Here is a 15,550-nt window from a genome sequence, read left to right as displayed (position 1 = left end):
AGGGTGAAACGCAGCCTGCAATTTCAGGTGCAAGACACCATATGTTTACCCACACACATATATACATATTTTTCCCACAATGCATCACTTTCCCCCCATAATTTCAACACAACTGCAGCTGACAGTGAGATGCACCTGATGCAACCGAGTTCAAGGCTGATGCCACACGTGGCGTTTTTACGCTGTGTTTTTTCTCAGCCTAAAAACGCTGCACAAGCCACACAGCCCCTGACTATGGCGTTTTTCAGCCTAGTACTGGTGACGTAGCAAATCCCGTTTCCATGGTGCCAATAGTGCACAATAGTAAAAAACGCTGCATATTTCAGCTAGGTCTGGCAGCTGCCTTTGTGTATACATAGGAATAGCTTGATTTTGCAAATACTGGCGTATTTCAACGCTTGAAAAATCCGTGCTAAGGCGTTTTCTAGCGTATTTCCGCATTGTGTGGTTTGCTTCGAGTCTTTTCAAGTTATTTCTATGGATGATGATTTAGTGCGTTTTTCAGCCGCTGAGAGAATTAGAAAAAATGCAGCGTAAAAACGCCACGTGTGGCATCAGCCTAATGTTAGGCATGGCTATCAGGAAAGCTACAATAGAGATGGAAAGGGGTATTGCAGCTTGGAGTAAAAGGAATCCAAAATTATTATGTAAATAGTAAAAAGATTAAGCAAGAAGGGGTGGGACCCTTATTATCACAGGGGGGTCAGTTGGTTGATGCGAACAGGGAAAAAGCAGAAATTTGAACTGCTAATTTTCATCTGTCTAAACAACTGAGGAGCCAGCTAATGAAAGCTTCCCTTTTAATAGACCTAATTCTAGTAATATAAATACTGATGCATGGGTCACTCAGGAGGAACATGTAAAAGTAAACAAAGGTCCAGGACCAGATGGCATTCATCCCAGGGTATTAAATGAGCTTTGCTCTTTACTTAATTTTTCAGGATTCATTCTGGTCTGGCATGGTGCCAAGAGATCTGTAAATTGCTAATGTGGTTCTGCTATTCAGAAAGAGATCCTGCTCTCAGCCTGAAAACTATAGGCCCGTTAGTCTGACATTAGTAGCAAGAAAGCTTTCAGAAGGGGTAATAAGGGATAAAATACTTGAATACATTGCAAATCACAATACTATAAGTTTGTGCCAGCATGGTTTTATGCATAACAGATCTTGCCAAACTCATTAAATTGAGGAGGTGAGCAGAAACTTTGACGCTGAGATGGCAGTTGGTGCCATCTACTAGGACTTTGCTAAAACATTTGATACAGTACCGCACAGAAAAATGATACAATTCAGGAATATTGGCCTGGAACATAATATTTGCTTGGATAGAGAACTGGCTAAAGGATAGATTACAGAGAGTGGTGGTAAATGGAACATTTTCTAGTTGGACCAGTGTTGTTAGTGGAGTACCTCAGTGGTCAGTCCTTGGTCCTTTGCTTTTTAACTTTATTATTAATGACCTGGAGGTGGGCATTGAAAGTACTGTTCCTGCTGAAGATAGTAAATTGTGCAAAACTATAAGTTCCATGCAGGATGCTGCCACTTTGCAGAGCAATTTGACAAAATTAGAAAACTGGGCATCAAAATGGAAAATGAGGTTCAATATTGAAAAGTGCAAGGTTATGCACTTTGATAGAAATAATTTAAATGTGAGTTACAAAAATGGTGTGTGTGTTGGGGGTATGCTTAATTAAGAAGGATCTGGGTTTTTTTTGCAGATAACAAGTTGTCTGATTCAAGGCAATGTGGCTACTAAAGCAAATAAAGTGCTGTCTTGTATAAAAAGGGCATTGACTCAAGGGATGAAAACATAATTTTGCCTCTTTATAGGTCCCTGGTAAGGCCTCACCTTGAGTATGCAGTGCAGTTTTGGGCTCCAGTCCTTAAAAAGGATATTAATGAGCTGAAGAGAGTGCAGAGACTGCAACTAAACTAGTAAAGGGGATGAAGATTTAAAGGAGAAGGAAAGGCTAATAAAGAGTTAAGGCCCCCATACACGGGCCGATAGAAGCTGCCGATATCGGTCCCATGGACCGATTCGGCAGCTGATCGGCCCGTGTATGGGCAGAAACGAGTGGCCTGGCCGACCGAGATCTGGCCTGAAATTGGCCAGATATCGATTGGCCAGGTTAGAAAATCCAGTCAGATCGGGGACCGCATCGGCTCATTGATGCGGTCCCCGAACCGACTGCCCATGGCCGCAAATGTAATCCGATCGTTTGGCCCCAGGGCCAAACGATCGGATTATTTTTTTTTAAAGCAGCTTGTTACCCGATATCATAAAGATCCAAGCGAGCGGATCTTATAGTGTATGGGGACCTTACATCTCAAGCTGCAGGCATACCTTCAGTTGTCTCAATAGTCCCCTTAAGTCTCCCCAAATTGCAATCGTTCAGATGATCAGAAGCCAAACAGGAAAAAAAAACGCTGAGCTGGGTAAGGAGGATTCCCATAATGCATCGCTCCCGCAAGGACTTGAAGACTTGGATTGTAGGCGGCGCATGCGCAAACGACCCTATGCAGCACAAGCAGGCGCCCCCCTTCAGCCCCTGCTCCTTGCTCCTGCACAGATACCAACCGGCACAGTCACACCAAACCCCCCCCCCCCCAACCGCTACCCTCCCGTCCCCGCACCTGCTTGCTGTATCCCCGCTACTGCACACACAAGCAGGCAGCGCGTCGCCATGGCAACCGGAGTGCGCCTGCTTGTGCTGAAGGGGAGCGCGCATGGGGAGACAGAGTTTCTTCTGTGCGCATGCTCAGTGGAAAGGGGAAGTGACGGAGGCGCTTTTTAAATGGAGGCGCCAGCCTTACAAACGGAGCAAATGTTTCAATAAGGATTACATCAGTAGGAGATCTCAGCAAAGGAAATTACAGTAGCTTTTTGGGAGGCACCAGGGGGCTTCATCTAAAGGTGTGATAATCTTTCAAAGCCTTTCCTTCTCCTTTAAGCTATGAGGTTAGACTGTCAAGGTTGGGGGACATGATTACTCTGTACAAGTACATTAGAGGGGATTATAGCAGATAGGGGATGTTCTTTTTTCCCATCAAAAGGATCAGCGCACCAGAGACCACCCCTTTAGATTAGAGGAACGGAACTTTCATTTGAAGCAGCGTATGGGGTTTTCTTTTACGGTGAGGGCAGTAAGGTTGGGGAATGCCCTTCTGAGTGATGTTGTGATGGCAGATTTTGTTAATGCCTTTAAAGGGCTATGGCACACGGGCGACTAATCTTTTCGGGGAGATTAGTCGCCCATGAAAAGGGAGATTTGTCGCGGGCAACTAATCTCCCTGTGTGCCAGAGCCCTAAGGGTGGTTTGTATGATTTCCTGAGCAAGCATAATATTAAAGACTGTTGTGATACTAAAATCTACAAGTAATATTGATGTTGGTTTATGTATATGAGTGCATATCTAGGTTAGTATAGGTTTGTGTGTGCTCTGGGGTTCACTTGTGGAGGGCTTGAACTGGATGGACTTTGCTTTTTTTTTAACCAAACCTAACATAATGTAACTATGCTTCCATACATAAATGCTTTGCAGTAAAGTTTCAAGAAAGCCTACATTTATCCAACATTAGAAGGAAATCTGGAGAGATATTGCTTTGCTACATGCAATAGAAGGCTGCTACTCGGAAAAACATGTATTATCATGTACATATGGTACTACTTTGCAAGGAATGTATTTTAGAGGCAGAATGAAGAGCTTTGGAAGAGCAAAAACATGAAAAATACCCCTTAGGCTGATTGGCACTCCTAAAACTGATGACTGGAAAAATTCTCTTATAAATTGACTTAAAACAAATGCTGAATGGGGCCCTCTTCATTCCAAGGCTTCTCTCTCTGCAGACATCTTTACTTAATTGTAATTTATTTGGTGAAAATTCTGTAGCAAACATTTCAAGGAGATTAAAATTGGCTATATTATGTAAGACGCCTTACTGGAAGAATAGACATCAAGAACGCACACCTATATATGTATGTCCCATATATCTACATACTTTAGCTATCCATAGCAATTGTAAGCAGGATAAACAGGACATAAACACACAAGCAGAGGACAACAAGCTCACTCAGGTCTCATAAAGATGGTAAGGTAGGTTAAATATAGTAATAGAAATATAGGGCTTGTATAAGTACTAAGGAAAAAGTCCATAATGCATCATAATAGCAGACAAATCCAGCATTAAGAGAAACAAGCATACAAAATACACAGGGGATCTTTCCCTATACTAAAACACTCACACAGGCCAATCAATAAGGAGGATCAATTTGCTTGCTTAGGCTTTCCAGAATGGCAAGCCTTAGCTAATTTGCCGGAGCAAGGGCTATTTGCGTCCAAAACCAGTGAGACTGTGCAAAATTGGACAAGGGAAATCGTAACACACACACACACACAAGTGTCTCCTGACAATGCAGTTTAGAAACAGTCCATAAAGAAGACTTCAGACATGACTCCAATGAACTGGAGAACCAAGGACTGCGCTGGAGTCATTTCATGGGTCAAGTGTTGTTAGATGTTCAGTTGTGTGTAAGAGAATGTAGTAAGAAGTACCTATCTGCGGGTTTCCACAGACTGCTGGACACCCAGTAAAATGTTATAAAAATTAATATTTTACCACTTTTTTTTTTGAAGACAGCTCATTCTGTTTATTTTCTTCTTTATAATGGAGTCATCCTTATTAAAATTCTTCTCTACATTAATCTTACAATCAAACAGTGGAGCATTAGGAGCAGACGGTAAGAACAAGGTAAAACAATGGCACTGTAAAGCATGAGAGAATCTGCAAGATACCATTAAACCTGGACAGGTGCTTAGTCCCATTTGAATGAATCAGGCAACTCACAGGGCAGATTCCCAGCCTGTGAATACGCGGTGGCTGAGAATCTGCCCCTCCACTAAAACGGAAGCATTGCTTCGGCCAGGGTGCAGGCAGACTCAGAGTACTTCAATGAGAATCTGCATGCACAAGCAGTTTCCGGCTAAAATATTCTGTGTATGCCTGCACCTGAACAGAGACAATGCTACCGGGTGCAGGCTGGTGCCAGTGTAGGGGCTGATTCTCGGCCTGCGTTTTTCACAGACTGATAATTAGCCCTGTGTGAAACTAGCCTTAGGCAGTCAGGGCAAATCAGGATTGCTCCTTATTGAGAAAACACATGCTGATGGCCAGAGGGCACAGACTTAACAGCCCATGGACCAAGAAACTAGATCACACAAGAAGGTTTAGGGTCAATAAGATGAAATGCTGAATTGAGGCACTGGTAGACTGATTTCCATTGGTGACAAACTAAAAGCAACCCATCAGAATTACATAAAAGTCAGTCAAAACTGTCCACATATCATATATCAGTGATCCCCAACCAGTGGCTCGTGAGCAACATGTTGCTCCCCGACCCTTTGGATGTTGCTCGCAGTGGCCTCAAAGCAGGTGCTTCTTTTTGAATTCCTGGCTTTGGGCAAGTTTCGGTTGCATAAAAACACAGTATAATGCCAAACAGAGCCTTCTGTAGGCTGCCCGTCCACATAGGGGCTATTAAATAGCCAATTATAGGTCTCATTGGTGCCCCCAAGAACGATTTTCATACTGGTATTGCGCCCCAACACTTTTTCTATTTGAAAGTGGCTCACGGGTATAAAAGTTTGGGGATCCCTGTCATATATGTTAGGGCCACAGAGTTCAAAAAGTCAGGTTTACCTATTTTTATGGCTACCTTAACACCTTTACAGAATCTAGGGAATGTCTTCAAACAGGAATATCATTACCATCAGACATATACAAAGAGAAAAAAGGATAGTGACACTTTAAGAAATTATTTAAAATGTTTATTCCCACACTGCCCACCTACCCACAGGAACACTTAACATTGTATTTGACTGTAAGTTCTCCAATTCAAGATCAGCTGCCAGTACACAGTACAGTAATAATGCACATATAACCTTTGTTTGCTGTTACTGTAATTACCTACGCAGAGTACAGTTCAGAGCCTGGAATATAGCACAAATAATAAATTGCACTTAGTGTGAGGGTTGTTAATTATTCCCGAACACATCTTCCTTCTATACCCAGGTCGATTAAATAAAATTGATGAGGCTATAATAGAAACCACTCCATGTGAATTTTAAAGCGTAAGTGTATAGCAGCGCTATACGTGATGCCTTTCTGTTGCATGTAGTGTTGGTGATTACATGGATTCTTTCGTTAACGCTGCATGACTTATATCAGTGTCTCAATGGGAAGCTGGGGGTTTTACGGTAGTGGGAAGTTCAACGTGGATTAATGGTCCCTCTCTTCGCTATGCAGCCTAATGAGCAGATTTGGCTACCTAGTGATAGATTGCATATGGGGGTTTGGGCAGACACTGGCTGATTCCAAGCTGGAAGACTTGGGCTAGGGTCCAAAAGTGCCGTTCCTAATGGATCTGATGAAGGCATGGTGAAATCCTGATTGGAGTGGGAATGGGAATAAAGCCAAAAACCACACTGACCTGTAGATGTGGTCCACAGCTGATGGGATTTTACAGCTAAACTAATTAATATTTTGCCAAAAACAAATCTATCTAAAGAAGAATATTATTTGTATAACAAGAAGGGACATTATAATAACTAGTTCTGGATTTATTTATAAATCAGTCCATTGGCTTTTCTAGTTGGTCAACACAGAAAAGAAAGGAGCATGGCTTTAGTCACTTATATCAATAAATTAAAGCACAGATGAAAAAGGCACCCTATTTAAAATAACCCAGGTCTGGCTGCTTTACCATACCTTTAAGGAAAAAGTTGAAATTAATCTCTTCTGAATAAAGCCAATTACCAATAAGAGAGTTTAAACTAAAAAAAAAAAAAAAAAGGTTTGGAGATTTATTGGAAACCTGCCTGTGGATTCGATTTCAGTTCATGCAAAACTAGAATATCCTGGCACTTGTTCTTTTTTTAAAAAAAAATATTTAAATGTTTGTTTTCTTTGTTGGTGTGCTCTGCGATTTCTTAGCTAAAATTATTTAGGAAAAAATGTATCCCTTAGTTGCAGGCTTAAGCCAAAAGATAGGGACATTCTTATTCTAATGCATTTGTATCCCCTTTTAAAAATGACCGTACAAGCACTATAGTGTTGTGTAGTTTTTCCATTACATAAGATGGTAGATCTAATCCGGATGTGCTTTGTTTGTGCTTTGCTTCTCTTCCTTAACTCTTGTAAACTGTTACAATTATTAATAATAATTTATGAGAGGTGCATACATAAAACATACAGATTACATACAAAATACTGAATGATACAGGGTGTAAAGAAGGTCCTGCTCATTAGAGCTTAAATGTGAGAATTCCCCCATTCCCGCAGATCCAGTTAAAACAATTATGCTAATTATGGAATTCACTTATAATTTATGATATATTAGACTGGGGCTGTTTCGGTTGCTTTAAGCAGGCAAAAATGCATTGCTACAGCTCCTGTAACAGGCATTTGTAGATTTAAAATCACCAATGCAGGCGATTATGCCAGCGCTTGTTAGGTGACAGTTGTCTGGAAAAGCCTACATATACTTTTTTAAGCAACTACACGTTACTGTGTGGGGGGCTGTTCTTGGCGCTTTATTGCCATGTTTTGAAACTATTTGAAATTATTGGACTTAAAGCTCCCAAAGCAGCCACATGTGATATTGCTCTAAAAGCCCCTACACTACAGCCCAGGTGTTAATTTACTATGCAGGCTACTAACCCAGAACCTTTGTATAACATGTACCCTCTCCCTCTTCGATTCCTTGGCCTCTGGTGTAAGGCAATATTCTCCAGCACACCTGTAACAAAAGTAGGAACCCCTGCTTTTTGCATACTGCTGGCTATCCATCATCGAGCAGATAATTTCCTTACATCTATATCACAGAAAGCATTGTTTTACACAGGAGCAACAGTACTTCCTAGCCAGCCTGAACAATTTATTACTTTATTCTATAATTTATTAAGTAGTATTACCCACTCTAGGGGTAGCCATAAGTACCTTGATTTAGCTTGTTATATTTGTACTACATGAAAAAATATAGTGAAAAAAAATTAGTGTATGATCAGAAGGAAATTTATTTTCCTTAATCCACAAAGTATAGAGTAGACTCTTATTCTGACAGATCCAAAGCTAGCAGAAATGTGCAGCATCTGGGATGTTTCGAGGTGATTCTGGAAAGCTATGAGAGATGATGTTGGCCTCTGTAGATCTACATTTTTCTGTTTACTCACAAAAAGTACAACATATAGCTATGATAACTATACTTCCTGAAAGACCTGGTTACTAAGGAAACCTAAAACTTTGGACATGGAGCGGAGCCCACAACCCTCTAAGATTATCCACCGTATTACTATTAGAGCAGTAACTTAGGGCACCAGAGTGAGTGGATCTACGTTAACAAGTTTGTTGCCTACCAATCAGTTTTACCCTTCTGATACCACACCCTTGGATTTTTGGCGTTTTCCAGTGCCAGCTTGTTCCTTAGTCCCTCATTCCCTATTTTCTTGTCCTGAAGGCCATGTATCCCATTTTGGAGGTGCATTTTGTAGTAGCTAAAATACCCTGGGACAAAAATGCATTATAACATGTTTGGGTCAATTGGAACAAGGAAGAAGTTCAATTTGAGGGAACTATCAATAACATGAAGTTATAACTAGCATATAATAATATAATTCTTCTACTACTAGGAAGCAACACTACAACACACAAAAGCCTGTAATGACCATTACAATCTATCCTCATAAATATTTATTAAGGTTCTAAATTATGTCATGAGTTAATTTTGGTTCTTAGTAATGTAAATTGTCACATGAATAATAAATTAACATATAATAGTATACTCTACATTGTAAAATGTAAAGATATTAGAATTAGCAAGTAGTTTAGTAGTTCCATGACCATGGCCAAGTGTCATTATGCTTTTATACAGGTTCTATGGCCTATATAAAAGCACTAAGCAGATTCATGCCCCGATATGGTTTTCAAATGCCTCTGTGACTTCCAGTATGGGGGTAACAATTACTTGTTATTTATATAACTTAAATTTCATACAGTAATGCATTCTCATCAGACTGGATCAGTACTGGGGAGAAAAACATATGACAAAAAAGGTAAACAAACACACATAAAAAGCCTTTAACTATATACAGGTGTATATAGTGTCTTTTCCAGAAATCCATATCAACCAATCAGACATTTGGTGTTGTGCAGTTAAAATGCTGAAGGCTAATAAAGCTGATTGCTCATTGGTTGCTATAATTTATAGACATAGGGCAGGGCACCGCAAATTCTATAAACTGAAAGGTTGCGAAAAAGACAGATAAAATGCAGATAGGTTAAGATAATTGGGTGTGTATGTATTTTCTATGGAGCTAAACAAATACAGAATTAAAAAGGGTAGCAAAATAACTGACAGCCATTCATTAAATCATCCACTGATCTGACTGCAAAAAAATATTAATGGGAAGCTCCAGGACATATACACTGTAATTACAAGTACAATAAACTGTCAGTGTTCTGTAGGCTACCATTCCCAGGACTGTGCAGAGCAAATGGAAAGATACAGCTTGCAGGAGTGCAGCAAAGCAGAACTGCACAATGTCACCGCACACAGACCCAAAGCGGTTAGTCATAGTTCTGCCGAAAACTGCTGAGCCCTCTGCCCTGGGAATCCACACAGCCAGCGAGCAATGATTCACAGCTCTCTCCCTGCGAGAGGCATAAATGAGAGGCTTGGAGCTGTGGATTATGGATACACAGAGATACTAAGAGAAGATTACATGCTTCTCTCCATTGTCATACGAGTCATTTTTTTGCCGAACACTGCTTGCAAAATCCAAAGGCCCAAAGGTTAGCACTGCTCGGGTACTGGGTTGATTCCAGGTTGGCTCCTGCTACAATATACCATAATGTGTGCAAAAAAAAGATAGGGACTTTAGACTGTAAGCACCAATGCGGTAGGGACTGATGTAAAAGATGCATAATCTCTATATTGCACGGGTAGATATGTCAGTGCTATATAAAGAATAATAACTATCATTCTGTTTGAACATAATAAACACAACTTCACTTAAAGGGGTAGCTGACATTTCAGTAAATTTTTATTATGTTATAGAATAACCAATTGTTAGCAGCTTTTGAGTTGGTCTACATTTTTAAAAAAAAAAATTTAATTATTTGCCTTCTTCTTCTGACTCTTTCTAGCACTCAAATGGGCAATCACTGACCCCAGCAGGCAAGAACCTATTGCTCTTTGAGGCTACAATTTTACTGTTCTTGGTACTTTTTATTATTTATCCTTCTATAGAGGCCCTCTCTTATTTATATTCAAGGCTCTCATTAAAACCACTGCCTGGTTGCTAAGATAATTTAGACCCTAGCAACCAGAAATAACCTCAAATAAAAAATAAAGACTAAAGGAATATTGTCTCAAAATTTCACTCTACATTACACTAAAAGTTAATTGTAAGGTGAACAACCCTCTTTAAGGCCAAACCCCCAAGATTTTCATATAGCAGCACTTATTAATCTCCTATTTGTGCGTGTATTTTACCTGCTCACTAAGAGTGTAAGCTCTATGGCTCAGGGAACTTTTTTTCCTGTGTGTCTCAGCACAAGAAAAGGAGGTCTCTGTATATTTTTCGTAAAGTTTGTCCTCCTTATTTGTACTTTTACTGTACAGTGCTACACATACAAGTAGCACTATATAAATAAAGTTATTCATACATACAAAGTGTGGCCTGAAATACACGCAAATGACCCCAGGGCCATTCATTAGGGCTTAGTTTGGTCAGTGTTGTTACTGACTCATTTCCCCACTAAAGTGGATGCTAAAATTACATAATATTTAACAATCAAAAATATTTGGTGTTGCCATTTTATATAGCCGATTTCCTGCTTTCATAAAATTACTTAAGCGCCGTGCATTTGGTTTCCCTGACACCACTAACCTCTCTTCTCTCTCCTACTGACTGGAGTGGTGTAAACAATGGAAAATGTTTCAGAAAAAGTAGCTTTGATTCATGACTTGTTATAAAGTCACATAGAATCCTGAAAGGCCAGTTTTTTTATGGGGTGGTGGGGCAGGAAGTATACACTTCCACCTTCGAACCCAAAAATGCAATCCCCCTCTCTGCCCCCTCCTGCAAGTACAAAAGGGACCACAACCTCATTCATAATTTTAGAAAACTGAAATATCTTGGTTATATTATTATTATAATTATTATTATTAATAAACAGGTACAGTTAAAACAAGTAGACTCTACACATTTAAGAAACAGACAATGTTTATGATATGGGCAATCACTCGACTCAACATGGGGCAATCACATGTTATCCGTATTTTGGATCTCCATACTTTAAGTCTACTAAAAAAACAATTATCAAACATTAAATAAACCCAGTATGACTTTTTGCCTCCAATAAGGATTAATTATATATTAGTTGGGATCAAGTACAAAGTACTGTTTTATTATTACAGAGAAAAAGGAATGAATGTGAATCATTTGATTAAAATGAGTCTATGGGAGATGACCATAGTGTAATTTGGAGCTTCCTAGTTAACTGGTGTCTGGATAAAGCTGGCCATACACACACCGATACTATCGTACGAAACCTCGTTTCGTACAATATTCGGTGCATGTATGGCATGTCGGCGAGTCGACCGATATCGCAGGAAGCTGCTGATATCGGACGACTCGCCGATCGGCCAGGTTAGAAAATTTTGATCGGGCGCCATAGAAGGCGCCTGACCAAAATCTGCCGTCAGGGCTGAATCGGCAGAAGGAGGTAGAAATCCTATTGTTTCTACCTCCTTATCTGCTGTTTCAGCCCTGACGGTGTGTGGCGGATCTGACGATGTTTCGTGCGACCACGTGTATGGCCAGCTTAAGGGATGCCCATACCTGTACTTGCATATAGTCCAGCACCGAGATCAAAATAACATAACAAACCTGATATGAGCAGTGATATTACTGTTACATGCAGGCCCCAGACAAGGGTTAATTAATGAATTTTTCATATTTTCCCAATGAACTTCATTTTTTTCCCATAGATGACTATGCAACATTTGGGATGTCCATATTGTGAGGCTGATGGGAGCTGCAGTCATGCAACAGCCGGACATCTGATCTTGCTTAGGGTCATTATGGTTTCATTCTGGGAGGGTACTAGTAGGATACCAGAAATAAAACCAGTCATGCTGAAACCACAAACAACAAAGAAAGGAAGCCAGGGGCCTGCTGAGATCCTATCACTCCCCCAAGGGTGGGGACCCTTAGGGGACTTGCTGAGGTAAAGACTAAACAAATTGCACAAATTCACCCATGAAATCCCACCCTTGCAGCACTGCTTTATTTTAACAGTTAAAATAAAACACCTCTTTGTTTATAAAGAAGCATTTCGCAGTCTGAATCCTTGATCCAGGATGCTGAATGTTGTAGAGCGGCGTACAGAGGTGCTCCCTCTTATCTGGGCGATAGTAAGTTTTGTATATAGGGACAGAGGGGCTCCCTCTCCAAAAGGCAACAGTAAATACTGTACACAGGTACAGAGGTCCTCCCTTATCTCTAGGTAACAATAAGTAATGTACTTGGGACAGAGGTGTTCCCTCTTCTCTAGGTGACAGTTAGTACTGTACATACAGCAAAACTAAATACTGTTTTTGGAGGTGCTGCCTCTTGTCTCTATCTCAGTAAGTATTATACATGGGGCAGAGGAGTTCCCTCTTCTCTAAGGAGTATATGTTGTACATGCTAAAGCTAATCATTAGACGCAAACATTTGGTTAGCAGTTGATTTTAACCATGTCACCCAATCATCTATGTCAGCTCAGGGGTCAGCCTCAAAAGACTATCCTGAGCTCCTACTGGATAACAGTTATGAATATTTCATATTGTCAGAAGAAGCATGATGCATAAGCAGATGGGGGAAATAAAAGGGAGCAACATGTCTGTACCACAGGCCAACTGATCAGAATTTTGAAGGCAGGCCAGTGTATTGCCATTTATACTGTTACTGGGATAAGGTGTTGCCCCAACAACAAGCAGCAGTATGTACTGTACATGGGGCAGAGCTGTTGCCATCTCTCAGTTGGTAAATAATTAGACCTGAACTGCAGTATTACTAAATAACCCAAAAGCACTTCATCACATACTGTCATGTTTTATAGATACCTAAACACATAGCCCTCTGGCTGTTATTGAGGCTACATCTCCCAGCATCCAAAGTTCAACAAGTGCAGCAGAGAAGTGACACCCCTGGCATCAGTGTGCATTACTTCATTCCCTGCCAATAGAACATGCATGCAAATAATGGTACCAACCTGCCCCTTTCATGTAGTAAGACTATCCTCTTGCATTGCTATGAAGTGTGCAGTACAAACTCCCACAGTGCAAGCTTTTCTCTTCATTATTAAATACACAAAACACCTACATTTAAAATTCTTTAGCAGTGTAACTAGAAGCACTCTAGATGTTGCTGAACTACACCTCTCCGTTTGAGACACTGGAAGTAGTAGTTAAACAGTATCTGGAGGAGCACCAGTTGCCTATGGCTACCTACAATCCACTTGTATTTGAGTATAAACCTTGCTACAATAAGAAAGAAGCAGTGACAGGGAGCTGAACTTTTCCTACTGGCACAACTGCCTGGCGTCTAGGATACAAAAAAGTGCACGTCTGCTTTGTGCAAAGCCAGCAGAGCCTTTTCCCCTGTCTCTTCCTCATGCAGACTTTCCCTCCAAGGACCTCACACGCACGACCCACAGCACAAAGTAGCTCCGGCATGTTCCAGACTAACTCCGGCAGCACAGGAGGAGATGGCAGAGCTGATAAAAACAGAGCCAGCCACTGTACACTGTCCTACTCAAATGCTCCCTCTAATCACCCCCATGGCACATATGCCCGCACTTTTCCATTCAGCATATGAAAGACTTGCGTAAAATAGGGATTTTGCAGGGGCACCCTTAGAAACTTAGTCTCCAGTCGTCACACAGAGTGTGCACAAGGTAACTGGGAGTCCTGGAGGTGTCCAGGCTACAACTAGTTCTCATGAGATGCTCCTGATGCTACCAACCATAGTGTCTATGTGTATCTCATTAGATTGTAAGCTCCACTGGAGCAGGTACTGAGGAGAATAATGGCCAATAGCTGTTCAAATGTGTTCCCCCTATATAATGAATAATAATACTGCATACTATTCAAATGAATGGGCCCCAGATATATCTGTGATCATTAATAGGTGACTGCAGGAGAGGGATGCAAACAATAGCAATAAAATATATACAAACAGCAGAAAGTGTTACGAAGGTCTTACAATATAGCAGGACAAGTTGCTAGCGCCAAGGATATTGCACACTGCAACACACAGCACAAAGGAAACAGAAGCAACGGCACACACATACAGATAGGCAGGGAAGGTCCAGGGGACCCCACAGAAGAGTTTGCACCCTACAGCACCAGATGTGCCCCCCGCCATACACAATGACAGAGAGAAGCATGTGCACCCTGCAACCATCCAGCTCCTCAAATAGAACTTCCAGCACATCCTTCATATGCCAGAGGGATGCTGGGAGTTGTTGATAAACAAGAGCTGGTTATACACCTTGGCGGACAAGGCAGCCCTTAACAAGTGATGCTGTATACCAACATGTATAACAACATGCTAAAAGGGCATGTCCAACCTGCTGCCCCCCCCCCCCCCCCCCCCAGTCCCTGTTGAACTACAACTCTCAGCAATCCCCAGACTACTGTGAACATGCTGGGAGCCATTAATTTAGCAAAAGCTTGAGGGCCATAGGTAGGCTATGTGTGTAATACAGCACAACTCAGAACCAGCTATTTAATGGCATGGGTCCCAGCCAGAACCATCCAGCTCAGGGAGCATCAGCCTGGAGTGCTTCAGCTGTTGTTCAACTACAACTTCAATCCCCACTGTACAGCCCAGCTCCCTGTGACTGTGCAAGAAGGATGGTAGTTGTAGTTCATTAGCTTCCCCTGCCCTGGCTGAGTCTCCTTACTGTACAACAGACAGGGTGCCCCAGCCTCCCCCAAGCAGCTACTCACCCCACTGCCAGGAAAGTTACTTTTACACATTCCCCCTTCCTTGTTACACACACTAAGAGGGGGCAGGAAGTTTTCAGCCCCTAGTCCGCCTGCCCCCTGTGCCCTAACTGCACAGCCCGGTGCCTCCATGCCCTGTGGCCCCAGAGGGGGTGTGAGTGACACTTACTTCTCCCTGGCCTGGCTGTCGGACGGTACGCTGTTACTCTTGCCTTTGGCGTACATGCTTGCAGAAAGCTCCGATTGTCACACACCTGTCAACCGATCACAGCCTTCCACCAGGAACAACCCCGTCACCATGGCGACACCAGCAGCGCCCGCCCCTGATAGGCCCGGCCGGCTCCCAGCCCCACCCTCTCGCCATGGCAACCGGCATGATAGGCAGTTCCTTCCACACCCCCAACCTTCTCCCGTGCTCCCTCCTCCTAAGCAGGCTGGGCTGAGAGCAGAGCAGAGGGAGAGCGGCTTCCTCCTCCCCCTCCTCCTTTCTCTCAGTG

The 15,550-nt window shown here is 41.9% G+C and overlaps 1 protein-coding gene across 5 annotated transcripts in view; it reads right to left on the bottom strand.

The window, feature by feature from the left end:
- Nucleotides 1–15,550, bottom strand: part of ssbp2 (single-stranded DNA binding protein 2) — a 102,449-nt gene extending 86,899 nt beyond the window's left edge. For 2 of the 5 annotated variants that reach the window (XM_018091358.2, XM_018091362.2), the window contains exon 1: nt 15,223–15,549. In XM_018091358.2, the coding sequence (XP_017946847.1) occupies nt 15,223–15,278 (56 nt within the window). In that variant the 5' untranslated portion in view covers nt 15,279–15,549. 5 annotated transcript variants of the gene reach the window in all.

Source organism: Xenopus tropicalis, chromosome 1 (genome assembly GCF_000004195.4).
Source record: "Xenopus tropicalis strain Nigerian chromosome 1, UCB_Xtro_10.0, whole genome shotgun sequence".
Taxonomy (NCBI): Eukaryota; Metazoa; Chordata; class Amphibia; order Anura; family Pipidae; genus Xenopus; species Xenopus tropicalis.
This window is presented reverse-complemented; position numbering and strand designations above follow the sequence as displayed.